The sequence below is a fragment of the Rhinoderma darwinii genome, chromosome 4 (assembly GCF_050947455.1).
Source record: "Rhinoderma darwinii isolate aRhiDar2 chromosome 4, aRhiDar2.hap1, whole genome shotgun sequence".
NCBI classification, from domain to species: domain Eukaryota; kingdom Metazoa; phylum Chordata; class Amphibia; order Anura; family Rhinodermatidae; genus Rhinoderma; species Rhinoderma darwinii.
In genome coordinates, this window is record NC_134690.1 from 22,307,989 (window position 1) to 22,325,732 (window position 17,744).

General features: G+C 43.4%; 1 protein-coding gene across 2 annotated transcripts in view; it reads left to right on the forward strand.

Moving 5' to 3' along the window:
• The window catches only part of LOC142760630 (allurin-like), a 115,865-nt gene extending 101,195 nt beyond the window's left edge, over positions 1-14,670 (forward strand). For both annotated transcript variants that reach the window (XM_075863821.1, XM_075863822.1), the window contains exons 5-8: positions 3,706-3,854; positions 5,836-5,939; positions 11,752-11,840; positions 13,614-14,670. In XM_075863821.1, coding sequence (XP_075719936.1) covers positions 3,706-3,854; positions 5,836-5,939; positions 11,752-11,840; positions 13,614-13,618 — 347 coding nt within the window. In that variant the 3' untranslated portion in view covers positions 13,619-14,670. The remainder of the gene's footprint in view (positions 1-3,705; positions 3,855-5,835; positions 5,940-11,751; positions 11,841-13,613) is intronic.
• Positions 14,671-17,744: the final 3,074 nt, after the last annotated feature.

Here is a 17,744-nt window from a genome sequence, read left to right on the forward strand (position 1 = left end):
GGATAGGCAGTCCCAGGGGGAGGTGCGCAGTATAGGTTAAAGTGCAAAACCTCCAGCATAAAGTATCATCGTATGGAGAACAGGTATACCCTCTAAAGGTGATGGAAAAAACTAATTATGCATATATGTAGTGAGATGATTCAAAATGAAATAGAAAATTAGGTGAGGACATTTAACACTATGAGGATGTCTGCAATCTGTAGCATTTTGGGAAGGCAAAACGGATCCCTCAAAGATATTCAAAAAAACAAATGAAAAACAAAGCATGAAACAACGTTGCAGAGGTCAAAGGCGTTTCTCACGTGTTCCGGTTTAAATCAGTCTGGTACTACGTTGTGTTTCTTCGGGGTGAATATGCCCGTACGTCTACGATTTTGAATAATTTTCCCTTGGCCCGCCATTTCACAAGGGGTAATCGATGGAAGGCAAGTAAGATCTTGTACTGCGGACCAGTCCGGTATGGCCAAGTCTGTTAGGACAAGTCTTTCTATGGCCTCTGGTAAATCTGTATGTTTTCGAATAATCCATCTTCTCCCTTCCGTCATGAAGCTGAGCCAAATGGAAATAGCCATCTATAGACTATGTTTCTACTCCGAGGAGCATCTGTAAGTGGTTTGAGGATACGTCTTTTGGAAAGCGTAATATTCGCGAAGTCTTGAAAAATTTGTAATTTAGTTTCTTCCCAGGAAATCAGTTATTGTTCTCTGGCCGCTCTCAGAATATCATCTCTAGTATTTTAACGAAACAAACGGCAATAATATCTCTAGGAGCTTATTGCGGTTTAGGTCTTGGTTTAAGGGAATGTGTCGCTAGAAATTATAAAATTTTTTTTTAGTTAAACAGTTATTATATACATGATTAGACATTGTTGTAATTTTTTTCATTTTTTCACAAGTCAGGAAATATTATAAATTAGATTCTAATTTATAACATTTCCCTGTGCTGGTCACTAGAGGGAGCAATTCCCAAAATTGCAGCATTGGCATGTGGTAAAGCAACCACATTGCTTTATGCTGCAAAATTTGAGAAGACACACTCGTTCTAGCGTCCTCAAACAATCCCCCCTCCTTTATCCTGGCTAGTGCCAGGAGAAAGGAGGGGATTGAACGTTCAAACCTCCTACACGGTGTGCCGCCATTTTTTGAGCTAACACACAGTGTAGTAGGCTTACATACAGTGGTAATCACACACTAAAACACGTACATACACAGAAATAACTTACCTGCTCCTGCCGCCGCCGCTGCCTCCGCTCCCTCCGCTACCTCCGCTCCTAGTGCTTGCTTCTAATAACATGTCCGGAAGCCGCGACTGGAAGTCGTCATCTTACTGTCCGGCCGCGGCTTCCGGTCCACAAGAAAATGGCGCCGGATGTCGCTCGGCCGAAGACTTTCCATTTGGACTGTGTGGGAGTGGCGCATGCGCCGTTCCCACACAGACGGCGTACACCATAGTGAATGCGAACGGCTCCCGTTCGCATTCTCTATGGGGATGTGTGTGCTGTATTCCATGTCCGTATGTGTCGTTAATCGACACATACAGAGATGAAAAAAAAAAATGGCAGCCCCCATAGTGGAGAGAAAGTTAGAAAAAAAAAAAAAAAGTAAAACACAAACACACAAATAAATACAATTTATTTAAATAAAACACTAAAAGCAAATTGATGTTAAAAAAATAATTTCCGCGACACCCGTCCTTTAAGAGCCCTATGAGCTCTTTTAATGGTGATTTCACTTGTGTGATTGGCTCAGAGGATCGTATGAAGAGTTTCCTGATGGAGATGTGGAGGGATTCAGGTGGCAGGGATTCGGGAGCGCCTTTAATTCTCAAGTTGTTACGCCTACCCCTATTATCCTGATCTTCCATCCAGTCAAGCATTTTGTTAATGTGCTGTTGACACGTCGCGGACATAGAGGAAGACGCTTCTGTATAAGAAATAATTTGAGTCTGAACCATCTCAAGTTGTTCTACTCTTTGTCCAATTTGGCTGACATCTTTCTTTATTTCTTGTAGCTCAGTGACCAGAGGGTGTAAAGCTTTCGTGAGTGTTTTGCTAATGAAATATCTTGATACATGAAGTCCCCGTGCTGCCAGTCGGCCCTCGTCATCTGAGTCGTCATCTTCTCTTAGCGTCGTGTCCACGCTTTTAAGTTGTGTTGACTTTTCCGGCTGTGAACTCATAATGGTGGAATTCTGATGGGTCGTTGAAACTTTTTTGAGAAAGATATCCAAAGTGTTTTAGAAGTATTACTTGACTCTCTGTTTTTCTGCTGTCCAATTTTGACCATTTTCTGCTGAGGCAATTGCGGTATTTATCGACTAAGTAAATATATTTTATGTCATTTCACTAGCCAGCAATTGCCGCACTATGTCAATTTCAAGTCATTACACCAGTGTAACAGGAGTGAGTGAGATAAGATCTAGTGGAGAACCATAATGGTGATGGATTGTGTCTCCACTTTAAAAACAATGGTTGTTAGCAGTCGTCTTAGACTTTGAGTGAAAAAATCCCAGAAAAAAAATCGAGGTGTAATCTCTTCGGATGTGGTATAGTGAGTGCCCTGTGCGTCAGTAGGGATAGCTAGTTGCAGTAACAGATAACGTCCACTAGATGGCAGTAACAACTCATATATATATATATATATATCTCAAGTTGCCAACTTGGGCTGAGCATATCTATTGCTCAGCCCAAGTGCAGCAATGCAAGCTGCTGCTGTGGTTAGATAATCTGAAGGACACTTTCAGGTAGTTCTTGTGAAGCAAGAGCAAGATGTGTATTATAATACAGGGTAACAGCAGTCCTCTGTGGAATGTTTCCAGCACAAACACAATATCTGCCTTTTTAGTGCCTAGGGTCCCAGCGGGAATGTGGGAAAACTGCTCCAGCAGGAGTCTCCGGCACTGGTTGCCAGTAAATGTTTGGTGCTTGTCCCAAGAACCTGTAATTAAGAGGCGGCGGGCCGCAGGTCGCAGATAAATTTAGGTGCCGACGGAGCCTCTCCAAATTGCGTCCTCTCTCGCTGGTGTCTTAGCCATGCCCCCAACTTTTAGTTACTTAATATTTTTTTTTAAAAAAAACATTTTTTTACTTTTTTTTTTCATTTCTCCTAAAGGACTTAAACATGTGATCTATGGATTGCTCATTCAATACACTGAAATACTTATGCATTGCAGTCTATTGCCTTTATCTTTGCTCTACTGGTTGTACCAAAATAAAAAATGATCACCTAACCACAGGGTAAGTGATAATGTTCTGATTGCTGGTTGGTCCCATCACTTCCCGTCGACAAAAGTTACATTAAGACTGGAATTTGAAACGCCAGTCTTAATATATTCCCCCATTGCCTTTCTATAACTGTGTGGAGCTGTGCTGTGTACTCTAAGCAGTCTGCTACCTCTCCCTGCTGCTGCTCCTCCTCCCCTCTCACAGCAGAGTCAAGCAGAGACACTGAAGCAGAAAGACTGCAGTATCAGAACTTCTTCCTCCTCCTCTACTCTCCCTTGGTATCTGAGGTTCTCAAAGGTCCCTCTGCTACACAAGAAGACACCAGTATTGTGAATGGTAGGGAGGGCCCTGTTACCGGTTTTCACCTCCACTTGGTGTATAGTAGTTGTGGATGCTTCTTCATTGAAGTGAATGGGAGCTGCAAGTTTGAGTAGTCTGAGGTCTCCAAAAATTCAATAAAGATTTACCTTTTCTTTTTCTAGAGCCATCTCTTTGTTCTTGTGGAGAAAACTTGTACGTATCAAGTTCTGAAAGTTCCTGGAATACTATTATCCACAAATGGGCAAAAGAAAAAGAAGACTTTACATATGGCAAAGGAAATGACGGTTACAGTACTGGCCATTACACCCAGGTAATACAACGATTGACAGATGTCATTTTTTTTCTCGTGGAGTAGAAAAATGGCTTCTTTTTTGAGAAACTGCCCCACTCCAGTCAGTGTCTGGTATTCACTGTAATACCAGACATAGTCCATGGAGCAGAGGGGCGCTGTAGGCGGAAAACAAGCCAAGCAAGTTTTCTAATCTCCTACCACACCTCTATATTCAGAATATATTTTTATTGGTTTGTACAACTGTATATACAGTACAGTAGAAAACAAACGTAGCCCTATATCCACCTCTATCACCATAAGTTCTGGCTAGGCCAGTTATAGCATTTTTATTGCTTAAGGTCACAACTAAAGTTCCAATGCCACCCACAGAGGGCTATGCATAATCTCCTCTAAGAAGGATATATATATTATATCATTGAGTACATATTATACTAATAAGCTGAGGTGGTCTTAAGGGGTGGTAAACTTGTTAATTGCCATGTCCTTGGGTGCTCTAGAGGATAGCATCTCTGAGGAGTAACCTGAAAGTGGAGCAAGACATTTCCACTGTCCGTTCCAGTAGAATGATCTGTACGGCTCTTATATCCCAGATTCTCACAGTCCTCCCTGTCTGATGGTCTGCACTGATCTGCCGATGGGCAGGAGGTCCCATATTGATTGTTACCCCATTTTCTCTAAAACTGACCCTGTTAATAAGATATTGAGGTTTGAATATATATATAATGTTCTGTGACCTGTAAAAATGTCCTGCATCCTTGTGCTTTTATACATTTACAGGACTCCTTGGTCCCTGGTAACTTGTAATATTCTTACAGTTTAGGGCCTGTTCACATGAGCGTCGGGCTTCCGTTTGACCTTTCCGTAGGAGGATTTGATGAACGGAATGCCAAATGGAAACTTTTTGGAACGGAAATAAACTAAGGCCTCATGCACACGAACATATTTTTTCCCTCCCGTAAATACTGGCGTAAATACGGGTCCTTGGTCACACGTATTCTACCCGTATTGCACCAGTATTTATGGAACCATGCCCGTAAATACGGGTCCGGTGTCACTAGTATTTCACTCGTATTTATGGGCACGTTTTCGCTGAAAAATTGCACTGCACTAATCGGCAGCCCCTTCTCTCTATCAGTGCAGGATAGAGAGGAGGGACAGCCCTTTCCGTAATAAAAGTAACAGAAATTCATACTTACCCGGCCATTGCCTTGGTGACGCGTCCCTCTCTTGACATCCAGCCCGACCTCCCTGGATGACGCGGCAGTCCATGTGACCGCTGAAGCCTGTGATTGGCCTGTCATTGGCTGCAGCCTGTGATTGGCCTGTGATTGGCTGCAGCCGTCACTTGGACTGAAACGTCATCCCGGGAGGCCGGACTGGAGGAAGAAGCAGGCAGTTCTCGGTAAGTAGGAACATCTATTTCTTTTACACGTTGCTTTATATTGTGATCGGAAGTCACTGTCCAGGGTGCAGAAACAGTTACTGCCGATCAGTTAACTCTTTCAGTACCCTGGACAGTGACTATTTACTGACGTCGCCTAGCAACGCTCCCGTAATTACGGGTGCACACACGTAGTCACCCGTAATTACGGGAGCCCCATAGACTTCTATGGGCCTGTCAGTGCCGTAATTACGGCCTAAAATAGTTCCATATTTTTCAACGGCACGGGCACCTTCCCGTAAGCATACGGGGAGGTACCCGTGGCCAATAGAAGTCTAGGGGCCCGTAATTACGGGCCGTAATTATGGCCCGTGATTACGGGCGTTTTTAAGTTCATGTGCATGGGGCCTAAAACCAACTGCAGCAGAAGCAGTACCATTGAAATCAATGGTAATGCAAATGGAAGCTATGATTTCTGTTGGGCTTTCCGCTCATCAATTCCTCCTATGGAAAGGTCAAACGAAACCCATGAACAGAAGCCCGACGCAGATGTGAACACACCCTTACAGTACGGAGGACATTATCCCATGCATAATCAAATTTACTTTCTTTATTAAGGTGGTTTGGGCAGAATCAACTCAAATTGGATGTGGAGCTGCAAAATGTGACACTTCGGGTTATCAATTCCCAATATACTTAATGGTTTGCCATTACTGCCCAGCGTAAGTCGTGGGAATTCTCTTTTCTTTTATTGTAGTATACGTGAGAGAATAATTATAGTAAGTGAATGTGGATGAAATAGATGGAAATATGCCACAGGAGGAGATGAATATTCTAGGAAAAATGGAAAGGAATGTCCAAAAAATGTTGTTCAATGGTTTCGATTTATTGGAAGCCGCAGTAGGAAAAGTACGAGAGGGGATAATCTCTCACTCAGCTTGTTGAGATGGCTGCGATAAAGGAACCTAGTTTGCTGGGGCTTTTGTAAAATTATTTAAATTTTTACCAGATGGCAGGTAGGACCGGTACTGTGACCTGTCACATTCCCTCCCCCTCTCCAGTTTGATTGGGTTGAGGAAAAAGGACTCCTTTGCTGGGCGCTCTAGTGCTGGTTTGTGATACGAAACTCACTTTTGTCAGCGAAAAAAAGCTTGAGTTTATGAGCAACCGATTTTGCTAATATCACTTTAAGGATATGTTCACACGGCTTATTTTCGGCCGTTTTTTGGGACGTAAATGGCCGAAAAATCGGAAGCAGAACGCCTCCAAGCATCTGTTCATTGATTTCAATGGGAAAAACGGCGTTCTGTTCCGACAGGCCGTTTTTTACGTGGTCGTTTTGAAAAACGGCCGCGAAAAGTAAGGGCATGTCACTTCTTGAGACGTTTTTGGAGCCATTTTTAATAAATGCTATAGAAAAACAGCTCCAAAAACGGCCGTTAAAAACGCAGTGAAAATCGCGAGTTTGCATAAAATACGCCTGAAAATCAGAAGCTTTTTTAGTAAGCGTGTCCACATACCCTAACTATTGGTATAAAACATGCAACGTGTTTCAACCTTGTTCTAAGGTCTTTGTCAGGCATATAACAGACTTCCCAAATGGCGTGCATATGGCGTGCATATGGACTTTAGCATGATTGATGACACTAGGGTCAAATGGTACAAGTGTAGGTTCAAAAGGGGAGTGGATAGTGTCACGATCCGTGAGTATGTCGACCCACTAGGCCGCACCGCCGTAGTGGAGTAGCAGCTTGCCAAAAAAAAGTCCTAGTACAAGAGTACTTTTGATAGTTCAGACAGTAGCGGAGGCTAGGCACAGATGAACTTGAAGGCAGATGACACCAGACGTGGTGTATAACAGCAGGCTTAATAGGTGGCACAACACGACTCCAATGCTCTAAGGCACAGGAACAAAAATAGCACGGGATACAGGTAGCAGGGCACGGGAACAATGAGAACAGGATAATACTAAGGGACCATTTGTTAAGACTAACATGGGTAAACACAACAACGCTCAGGCAATGAGTGAAAGGGCAGAGCCCCTTTTATAGTCCAGGGTGATCATGGGCTAATTAGTGATTTTTTTTACATGTGCGTGGAATGGCCCTTTAAGGCGGGCTCGAGCGCCCGCCCGCACCCTACGGGAACTAGCATAGCGACGCGAAAGTGAGTGCTGGTGTCTCTCAGGAGGGAGATGCCGCCCAGCACTCACATGTCCATGGCCGCGGCCGTCGGGGAGAAAGTCAGAACGACACTCCGCGGCTGTGGACATTACAGTATCCCCCCTCTTGCGCCCCCACTTCTTGGGGCCAGAGCGAGAGAGGAACTTCTTAATGAGGATAGGGGCATTGAGGTTCTATTTTGGCTCCCAGGACATCTTCTCTGGACCAAACCCCTTCCAATCCACCAAATAAAAAGTCCTTGAAGTCTAATATCTCCTTAACCTCGAACACATCAGCAGAACCACTGGGAGCAACTGCAGGGCTAGGATTTTTAGTGTAGTGGTTCAGGACCATAGGCTTCAGGAGGGACACATGAAAGGAGTTGGGGATCTTGAAGGTAGGAGGGAGCCGAAGCTTATACGAGACAGGGTTAATTTGCTGCAGGATCGCAAAAGGTCAGACGAACCTGGGAGCAAATTTGTATGGAGGAACTCCCAATCTCCTAAGCACTCCCCCACTCCAGTACAGGAGTTACCCCTAGACCAGTTAGCTCAGTTGAAGATACTGAACTCCTTACTGAGCCATAAAAGCTCTGCAGTTGGTGCAGAGCCTGGTAATCCACACAAGGATAGTGCGGAAAGCCTGATCCAAGGATTACTGTACTCATGGTTGATAATAGGTGAGAAAATCTGCTGTACAGTTTTCCATATTGTATTGCTCTAATACATCTTAAATAAAAATCTGCAAATAGATTTAGACGAAAATATGCTACCGTTTACTGTATACAGCTCCTATGCAGACCTATGTGTCTCCATCTCCTAATGAGTCTGATCTTGCCCCCTCTTCTTGCAATCTATAGACATCTTAGTGGCAGCAGATGGAAGAGGATTATATGGCTGAAGGATCAGACAACACAGGGTTTGTTTGTAGTCTGTAACGAATGGAGCCACATCGGTCTGCATAGGAGCTGTATACAGTAAATGAAAGGGGATACTTAAGACTAATTGCAGAGTTACTTAATTTTTTTCAATATGCATTCAGAGAAACTTTTAAAAAAATAAAAAAAGAGGGACAAAAAAAAAACATCCTTAAAGGGTTTTTCAACCATTTAAAAAAAATAAAAAAAGATAAAAATGTATAAAAATAAAAAAAATATGAACTTACCTTTCAAATTTCCCACCACTCTCACACTGATGCGTTCATTGTCCCTTGTTGGTCTTTGCTTACATCTATGATTACAAATCTACCTGACAAGTGACCCCGGCAGCAGTGAAGCATTGACCTTACTGATGTTAGGGCTTTGGCCAGTAATTGCCTGTCATGATTGTCTACATCATTGCTGCAGTTTTATGTACAAAGATTGGCGGGTGATCAGGAAACTGACAGTACAGGAGCAAGGCAGGAATTTAAAGTACATGTTTTTTTTATTTTAACATAAATAATGTTCATTTACATTTATTTTTTTTAAAAAAGACAATTCTTTTTTTAGAACTCTGCATTGTAACATTTCTCTGTTACTCCTCCTAGAAATGTATGAAACGACTAACAATTGGGCGTTACAATTCCAATTGTCACAGTGGGGGTGTCACTACACTCTGAAACTGTCAACTCTGAATAGACAGTGAAAGACTCTGTAGGGACACATCCACACCACACATGAGAGCTCACAGATCCTCTTTACTACACCACACAGGAGAGCTGACAGATCCTCTATACTACACCACACAGGAGAGCTGACAGATCCCCTATACTACACCACACAGGAGAGCTGACAGATCCTCTATACTACACCACACAGGAGAACTGACAGATCCTCTATACTACACCACACAGGAGAGCTGACAGATCCTCTATACTACACCACGCAGGAGACCTGACAGATCCTCTATACTACACCACACCAGAGAGCTGACAGATCCTCTATACTACACCGCACAGGAGAGTTGAGAGGTCCTCTATACTACACCACACAGGAGAGCTGACAGATCCTCTATACTACACCACACAGGAGAGCTGACAGCTCCTCTATACTACACCACACAGGAGAGCTGACAGCTCCTCTATACTACACCACACAGGAGAGCTGACAGCTCCTCTATACTGCACAACACAGGAGACCTGACAGCTCCTCTATACTACACCACACAGGAGAGCTGACAAATCCTCTATACTACACCACACAGGAGCGCTGACAGATCCTCTATACTACACCACACAGGACAGCTGACAGGTCCTCTGTACTACACCACACAGGAGACCTGACAGCTCCTTTATACTACACCACACAGGAGAGCTGACAAATCCTCTATACTACACCACACAGGAGCGCTGACAGATCCTCTATACTACACCACACAGGAGAGCTGACAGGTCCTCTATACTACACCACACAGGACAGCTGACAGATTCTCTATACTACACCACACAGGAGGGCTGATATCTCCTCTATACTACACCACACAGGAGAGCTGACAGATCCTCTATACTACACCACACAGGAAAACTGACAGGTCCTCTATACTACACCACACAGGAGAACTGACAGATCCTCTATACTACACCACAGAGGGGAGCTGACATCTCCTCTATACTACACCACACAGGAGAACTGACAGATCCTCTATACTACACCACATAGGAGAACTGACAGATCCTCTATACTACACCACAGAGGGGAGCTGACAGCTCCTCTATACTACACCACACCACACAGGAGAACTGACATGTCCTCTATACTACACCATGCAGGAGAGCTGACAGATCCTCTATACTACACTACACAGGAGAGCTGACAGATCCTCAATTCTACACCACACAGGAGAGCTGACAGATCCTCTATGCCACACCACACAGGAGAGATGACTTATCCTCTATACTACACCACACAGGAGAACTGACAGACCCTCTATACTACACCACACAGGAGAGCTGCCAGCTCCTCTATACTACACCATGCAGGAGAGCTGACAGATCCTCTATACTACACCACACAGGAGAACTGACAGCTCCACTATACTACACCACACAGGAGAACTGACAGATCCTCTATACTACACCACAGAGGGGAGCAGACAGCTCCTCTATACTACACCACACAGGAGAGCTGACAGCTCCTCTATACTACAACACACAGGAGAACTGACAGATCCTCTATACTACACCACAGAGGAGAGCTGACAGCTCCTCTATACTACACCACACAGGAGAGCTGACAGATCCTCTATACTACACCACACAGGGGTACTGACAGGTCCTCTATACTACACCTACAGGAGAGCTGCATTTCCTCTATACTCCACCACACAGGAGAGCTGACAGATCCTCTATACTACACCACACAGGAGAACTGACAGATCCTCTATACTACACCACATAGGAGAACTGACAGATCCTCTATACTACACCACAGAGGAGAGCTGACAGATCCTCTATATTACACCACACAGGAGAGCTGACAGATCCTTCATACTACACCACACAGGAGAGCTGACAGATCCTCTATACTACACCACACCACATAGGAGAACTGGCATGTCCTCTATACTACACCACGCAGGAGAGCTGACAGATCCTCTATACTACACTACACAGGAGAGCTGACAGATCCTCCATTCTACACCACACAGGAGAGCTGACAGATCCTCTATGCCACACCACACAGGAGAGCTGACTTATCCTCTATACTACACCACACAGGAGAACTGACAGACCCTCTATACTACACCACACAGGAGAGCTGCCAGCTCCTCTATACTACACCATGCAGGAGAGCTGACAGATCCTCTATACTACACCACACAGGAGAACTGACAGATCCTCTATACTACACCACAGAGGAGAGCTGACAGCTCCTCTATACTACACCACACAGGAGAGCTGACTTATCCTCTATACTACACCACACAGGAGAACTGACAGACCCTCTATACTACACCACACAGGAGAGCTGCCAGCTCCTCTATACTACACCATGCAGGAGAGCTGACAGATCCTCTATACTACACCACACAGGAGAACTGACAGATCCTCTATACTACACCACAGAGGAGAGCTGACAGCTCCTCTATACTACACCACACAGGAGAGCTGACAGATCCTCTATACTACACCACACAGGAGAGCTGACAGCTCCTCTATACTACACCACACAGGAGAGCTGACAGATCCTCTATACTACACCACACAGGAGAGCTGACAGATCCTCTATACTACACCACACAGGGGTACTGACAGGTCCCTTATACTATACTATGCAGGTGAGCTGACAGGTTCTCCTTCATCATTAAAATTATGAGTTAATTATAACCTTTTTCAAAAGTATAATGTTTTATATCAGTTAATTATTTTTAAAATAATGTTCTTTACTCTTTAGAGGTAATGAAAACAAAAAAATGGCTACACCTTATGAATCAGGTGCATGGTGCTCTAAATGCAATGGCGCATGTGAAAATCATCTATGTGGTAAGAGCTCTGTTTATATTTAATGATCACAAGATCATCTGAAAAGATTATTAATAACTTCCACCTGAATAGAATGTGAAATTTCACTACACGCCTCATAATTTCAGGTAAACAAGTACATAAGAAAAAAGACTAAAGACACGCAGCTTACATAGTTATTTTTTAATTAACACTAACGGTAGAAAATACATAAAAAATTAATAAAATCCTATCAGTCCCTCCCTTACTTATCTCCTCTCCTTTGATCCTATTTTGTCACATATTGCAAACCAAATTGTGAGAAATCCATAAATTTTTTTTTTACATATATCCCAGGTGATCAGCAATTTTTCCCCACATTTTTCTCACGAATATCTAACTGTAATGCAACTAACTGCAGCAGCAGCCCTCCCACTGCTCGGACTGCATTAGGAGACCAGGAACGCTAAGCCCAGCCTGTAAGCAGGACTTAATCAGCTAGGCAGTGGTAGGCAACTCGTGGACTGGAAGTGCTAACCCTTTGGCCTTTGGTTCCCTTCTGCCATCTGCATTGTATGTGTATTTAAGACAGCAGGATCTACTGGGAACCCCAATTAATCCTGAGAACAGAGGTCTTGTGTTAGGTGGGCTAGCCTTTGCTTCCCAGGTGCATCAATGAGCCTTGGGCGCCCATGACTATGTAGCTGGTTTAACTGTTGTCTTACCTTCAACCATTTTTAATAGGTATTAACCACTGCATACCGGGAACACCCCACGAGACCGGTCATTTTGGAAAAGCTCTGACCCGGTCTAGACATAACAATTTGGCACCCATCAAAGTCGCTCACAACTTTACGCTTGTCCAGTTTTTCCTGCTTCCAACACAACAACTTCAAGATCCAACTGATCGCTTGCTGCCTAATATACCTCACCCCTTGTCGAACACCATTGTAACCAGAACATCAATATAATTCAGTGTGTGTGTGTGTGTGTGTGTGTGCATGTGTGTGTGCGTGTGTGTGTTTATATGTGTATATATATACACACAGACAAAGAATGGGCAGAGGCAGCACTTCCAAAAAGAGTAAGAGCTATTTATTCAGCCATGCGACGTTTCAGTCCAACTGGACTTTTCTCATGCTTGAGAAAATTCCGGTTGGACTGAAACGTCGCATGGGTGAATAAATAGCTCTTACTCTTTTTGGAAGTGCTGCCTCTGCCCATTCTTTGTCTGCTTGATATCCAGGACCGCGGACCAGGTCTTATCGAGGCGTGCACCCATTTGCAGTCCAGTGCTGTGGAACCTTTTCGTTTTGTATATATACACACACACACACACACACACACAAACACACACACACACAGTATATGTGCGTGTAGTATTTATACCCATCGATGGGTAGGAGACACTCAACAATTTTCTAATGTAAAAGATAATAAACAATTGATGGCAATGTCACCTGCTAATTATTTGTTGAAAATCTGCTTACATCAAGACCTAGATTTTTAAGTATGTTTAGCTAAATCGTGACACAGATATAATAGAGCTGAATTTTTTGTTTACCTCAATGGAGCAGCATAGACTCGCATATAGAAATGATAGAACTTAACAGCAAAACTCATAATTTGCCCCTTCCCACGAGAGATCTGCCTTTATTACATAAATTGCCCATTATTCCATCTTTAGGTGCACAATTCTGTCTTGATTAATATCATACTATATCTATATAGGGGCGCTTGACAATTCTGACTGCAGTTACTACCAGCTAGTGCTACCATATGCAACTTCAATCTATATTTCTTCTTCCATTTCAGTTTAATAATCGGGAGAGAAGATAAGGAAAGTGTCCAAAAATCTGACCCTGGCTCTTGTGGTGTTCTTTGTGTTTTAATTTGCATGCAAATGAATGATGTAGAAACTGTATAATCAAATAGATGAAAATAGTTCAGTATAACGACTAGATGGTCAAAGCAATTCTAAGTAACGCATGGATTTCATCAAACTTTACAGAAGAAAATCATATATTTTCTTTAATAGAGCATCAGGGCTGTATCTAGTGATCAGAGTCTGCTCACAACTGATGATACATGGTTCTTTATGTGTGTGATACCCATTTAGTATTTCACTAGAACTATTAGGGCATATAATACATAAAGAAAGAAACCCCACTCAGGACCTCAGCGTCCACAATGGAGAGACACTACAAAAAGAGCAGCTTCTGCTCTGGAGGACACCGCACCACCATGTATTCCTATAGTCGCACATTTATTTGAATGAGCACCATGTAGTATCACATTTCTCCTGCAGTTGCCACTGCAGGACAAATGTAAAGTTCAAATATATATATTTATATATATATATTTTTCAATGATTTGATTCAATATTTTCATCTAAAAATCCTGGTTGCATCGCCCACTCAGAGAAATACAGAGCTATTGACAAGTTTTCTTGTATGAGTTTTTTTTGGGAAGCAGGACTCACAAGCTTTCTGTGAGTGGGTGGGACAAGCAGGACTCACATACATTCTCTGAGTGGGCGGGTCAAGCAGGACTCACAGGCTCTCTCTATGGGTGGGTGGGGCAAGCAGGACTCACAGGCTCTCTCTATGGGTGGGTGGGGCAAGCAGGACTCACAGGCTCTCTCTATGGGTGGGCAGGGAAAGCAGGACTCACAGGCTTTCTCAATGAATACTGGCAACAGCTTTTTTATGGAAACAATGAATAATCGAAAACTATATATATATATACATAATGAGAAGAAGAATTAAGCAGCACAGCGACAGCAGTGGGTGCAGGCCTACTAGGTTGAGGCTAGGAAGCCTTGTTAATGTAATTAAAAAAAATAAAATGAAGAGGCAGCACTCCAAGGAAATTGGTGAAAAAAGTGGTGTGTTTATTCACCCTAGGCAGGCAATGTTTCGATCCGTCTCTATGGGATCTTTGTCAAGGCTTGAAAAAGATCCCATAGAGACGGATCAAAACGTTGCCTGCCTGGGGTGAATAAACACACTACTTTTTTCACCAATTTCCTTGGAGTGCTGTCTCTTCATTTTTTTTGGGGGATTATATATATATATCTGAGCTCAGCGTCTCCCTTTTATGCTGCCCTCAGATAGACTTAACATAGCCGCATAAAAACAAGAGCAGTACTTTGTATTACATTGATAGATGACATTTTTAGGAAAGTTATTTCTGTTTGTTACCTGAGTTAGACATAATTGAGCAAAATAATAAATGGGGCTAGTTTCCTTTTTACACCAACGTGTCAGTAAATCAGCAACATAATAATTCCCTATTCTCAGAAATATTTTTCACATCTCCTGTCATCATCTTGGATCCATAAATAAAGAGTCTTGTAACCGCAGTGTGTGTGTTGCAGCAGATTTTCAGCACTTTGCCTCTTCTACATTTTCTCATTGTGTCCCATTTACTGTTGATAAGAAGGGCTGTACACTGAATGTATAGAATTGTAAGAAGGCAACTCTTCCAGGTAACGCCGCCAAGAGGTGATAGGTTGGCTGCCTATCCAAGGTTGTGGAATGACTGAGCATGTCTAAACTGCATCCAACCTTCCATGCCTCTGTGGGCTACTCCGGAACAACCCGCTATTTTACAGAATATATGTATCTGAGCATTAACCCATCCCTGATGCACCATGCTCACTCCTCGATCCGTACCAACTAGCGCCAAGTGGGTCCTAGTGAGACCCACCCACTGCCTTTCAGTTCAGGAGCTCCGTCGACAGCCTATATTTTACGTGACCAGACGCCTTGTTTGGCACCCAGCAGAGAATTCTCCAACTGTCCACTAATATTGGACCAATTAACATAATGTATAACGATGAATCAGCAGACAGTCTCTATGCGGCCTTCAGATAATGGTCTGGCTCTCATGTTCCTTTGTTCTCACACTCATGGGAGTGCCAGCAGCCCTGCCCAGTGCGGCCGAGCGCTATCCTCACTTTATTAGAGAAGCTGCCCTCTCCCTAACTTTAACAGTTGGTACATGGACTGGTCCCTTCAGCTTTCACGTAGCCCCTTCAGTCACTTGTCTCCCCCTCCCCATGGCTGCTCACCTCTCTCTTTTTCTGCACTCTCATTATGTTCACCTTCCCCTCAATCTGACTTTTCTCAGATAACACGGACACGCTTGGGACTAAAGTGTACAGTGTCCTGAGCAGCAGTTGGTTCTATCTTCTCTGCTCCGGTGCCTCCCGCTCTCCCTGGGTTCTCACTCCCACGAGCTGTGCAAGTCACTGGGCAATGCGACACCGTCTCACCAACCGTAACAACTCACTACTGGTCAAACCGAACAGGCCCCCCGGCCCCCACATACAACATGGGTGCCAGAAAGCAGGTATGGGAGAAGACAAACACAAGGGGGAGCACAAAAGAGCATAAGCTAGTGCCCCTTTACATGCTTACATAGGATTCTATCTCCAGTGGCTCTTGCAGACAAAACTAAGGTTACCCGGACACATGGCAGTAGTGGTCTGGTAGGAAGAAGTGTCATTACCGCATAAATACTTGTGATTTTAGTCCTGCGGTTATGCTTTTGAGTAGAAGCATTTCCAAGAAAACGCTCATAGAAAAAGGGATCGTATTTACCTATTGGCATAGTAGGCCTGTCCCTATAGGCGGCCCTGGGAAGGGCGTCTGCTGAAGGCTACATTACATATGAATACACAAAACAGTGGGTATTTATATGTAAATGATGGTTATTTATCACGGTACTGTGGGAATGAGAGTAGGACAAGGGGAAGGCTGCAGAGGGCGCTAGATGTTATGAGAAGTACACCGCAATGTTCTGCTTTATTTTGCAGGAGCAGACAAACATTTTAAAGCCACAGATGACTGAAGGTGTGGCCTACTTGGTGGGTGGAGTCTTCTGTGCCATACATTTAGTGCCTAAAGGTTCCCGGGATACACTGTGAATCCATTACTGTATCAAGGAGGAAACAAATTGTGGATCTGCAATGAATGAAATTTTCCCCATTGAAGTGAAAAAGGGCCCCCGAAATGCCAAACAACAAAGTATTCTGCGGTTTTCCCTAAAAACCACACATCTTTAAAGGAGGACCTGTCAGATCTCCTGACGACTGTGTTAGTGAAAACTTGTTATTCCCCATATAAAAAAATAATAATTCTGGCGCATCCTATTTTTAGAACTTTGTGTTGTACCGTTCCCCTGTTTTTCGTCCTCTTTACTCACATTGTGAACAGGATTTCATAAAATAATAATTTACTGCAGCGACATAAACAAGGCAAAGCCGCAACGTCCGTACGCATGAACCACTTTACCGCAGAACATAGGAAACCCACAAAGACGCAACTTACATGTCCTTCCAAATCCCATGCAGATGCTGCTCTGGTTGAAAGCAATAACCTCAGTGTATGAAGCCAGAGATGGCAACCACTGAGTCAATGTGCCACTGAAATATAACAACTTAATCAGGGGCGTAGCTAAAGGCTCATGGGCCCTGATGCAAAAGTTCTTATTGCCACCCCCCCCCCCCCAAAAATTCTCATGGCCGACGGTCAGCAGCTTTCAGCTGCATCGCTGGGTCTCCTAAGTGACCCAACAATTCAGGACTAGCAGCCGGGTCGTCACTAAGGACTTAAAATGTCAGAGGAAATAGCCCCAATACATACGTGTTCGTCCCCAAAAAAATGTGTGTATACGCCGCGTTCCAAATTATTATGGTTATTTTTCGTTGATTTTCCTAAATAGTTGATGCAAATGACAGTCAGTATAATCTTCAAGCATCAACCATTGGAGTATAATGCAAATTTTATTGAACAAATCTCCTAATGATAACAGATTTTTTTTTAGAAGTAAAAAACTCAAAATGCACTGTTTCAAATTATTATGCACAACAGAGATCAAAAATTTTTTAAAGGTTGTAAAGAGAACTAAAATGTTAATTTGCTGAATTTGCAGCATCAG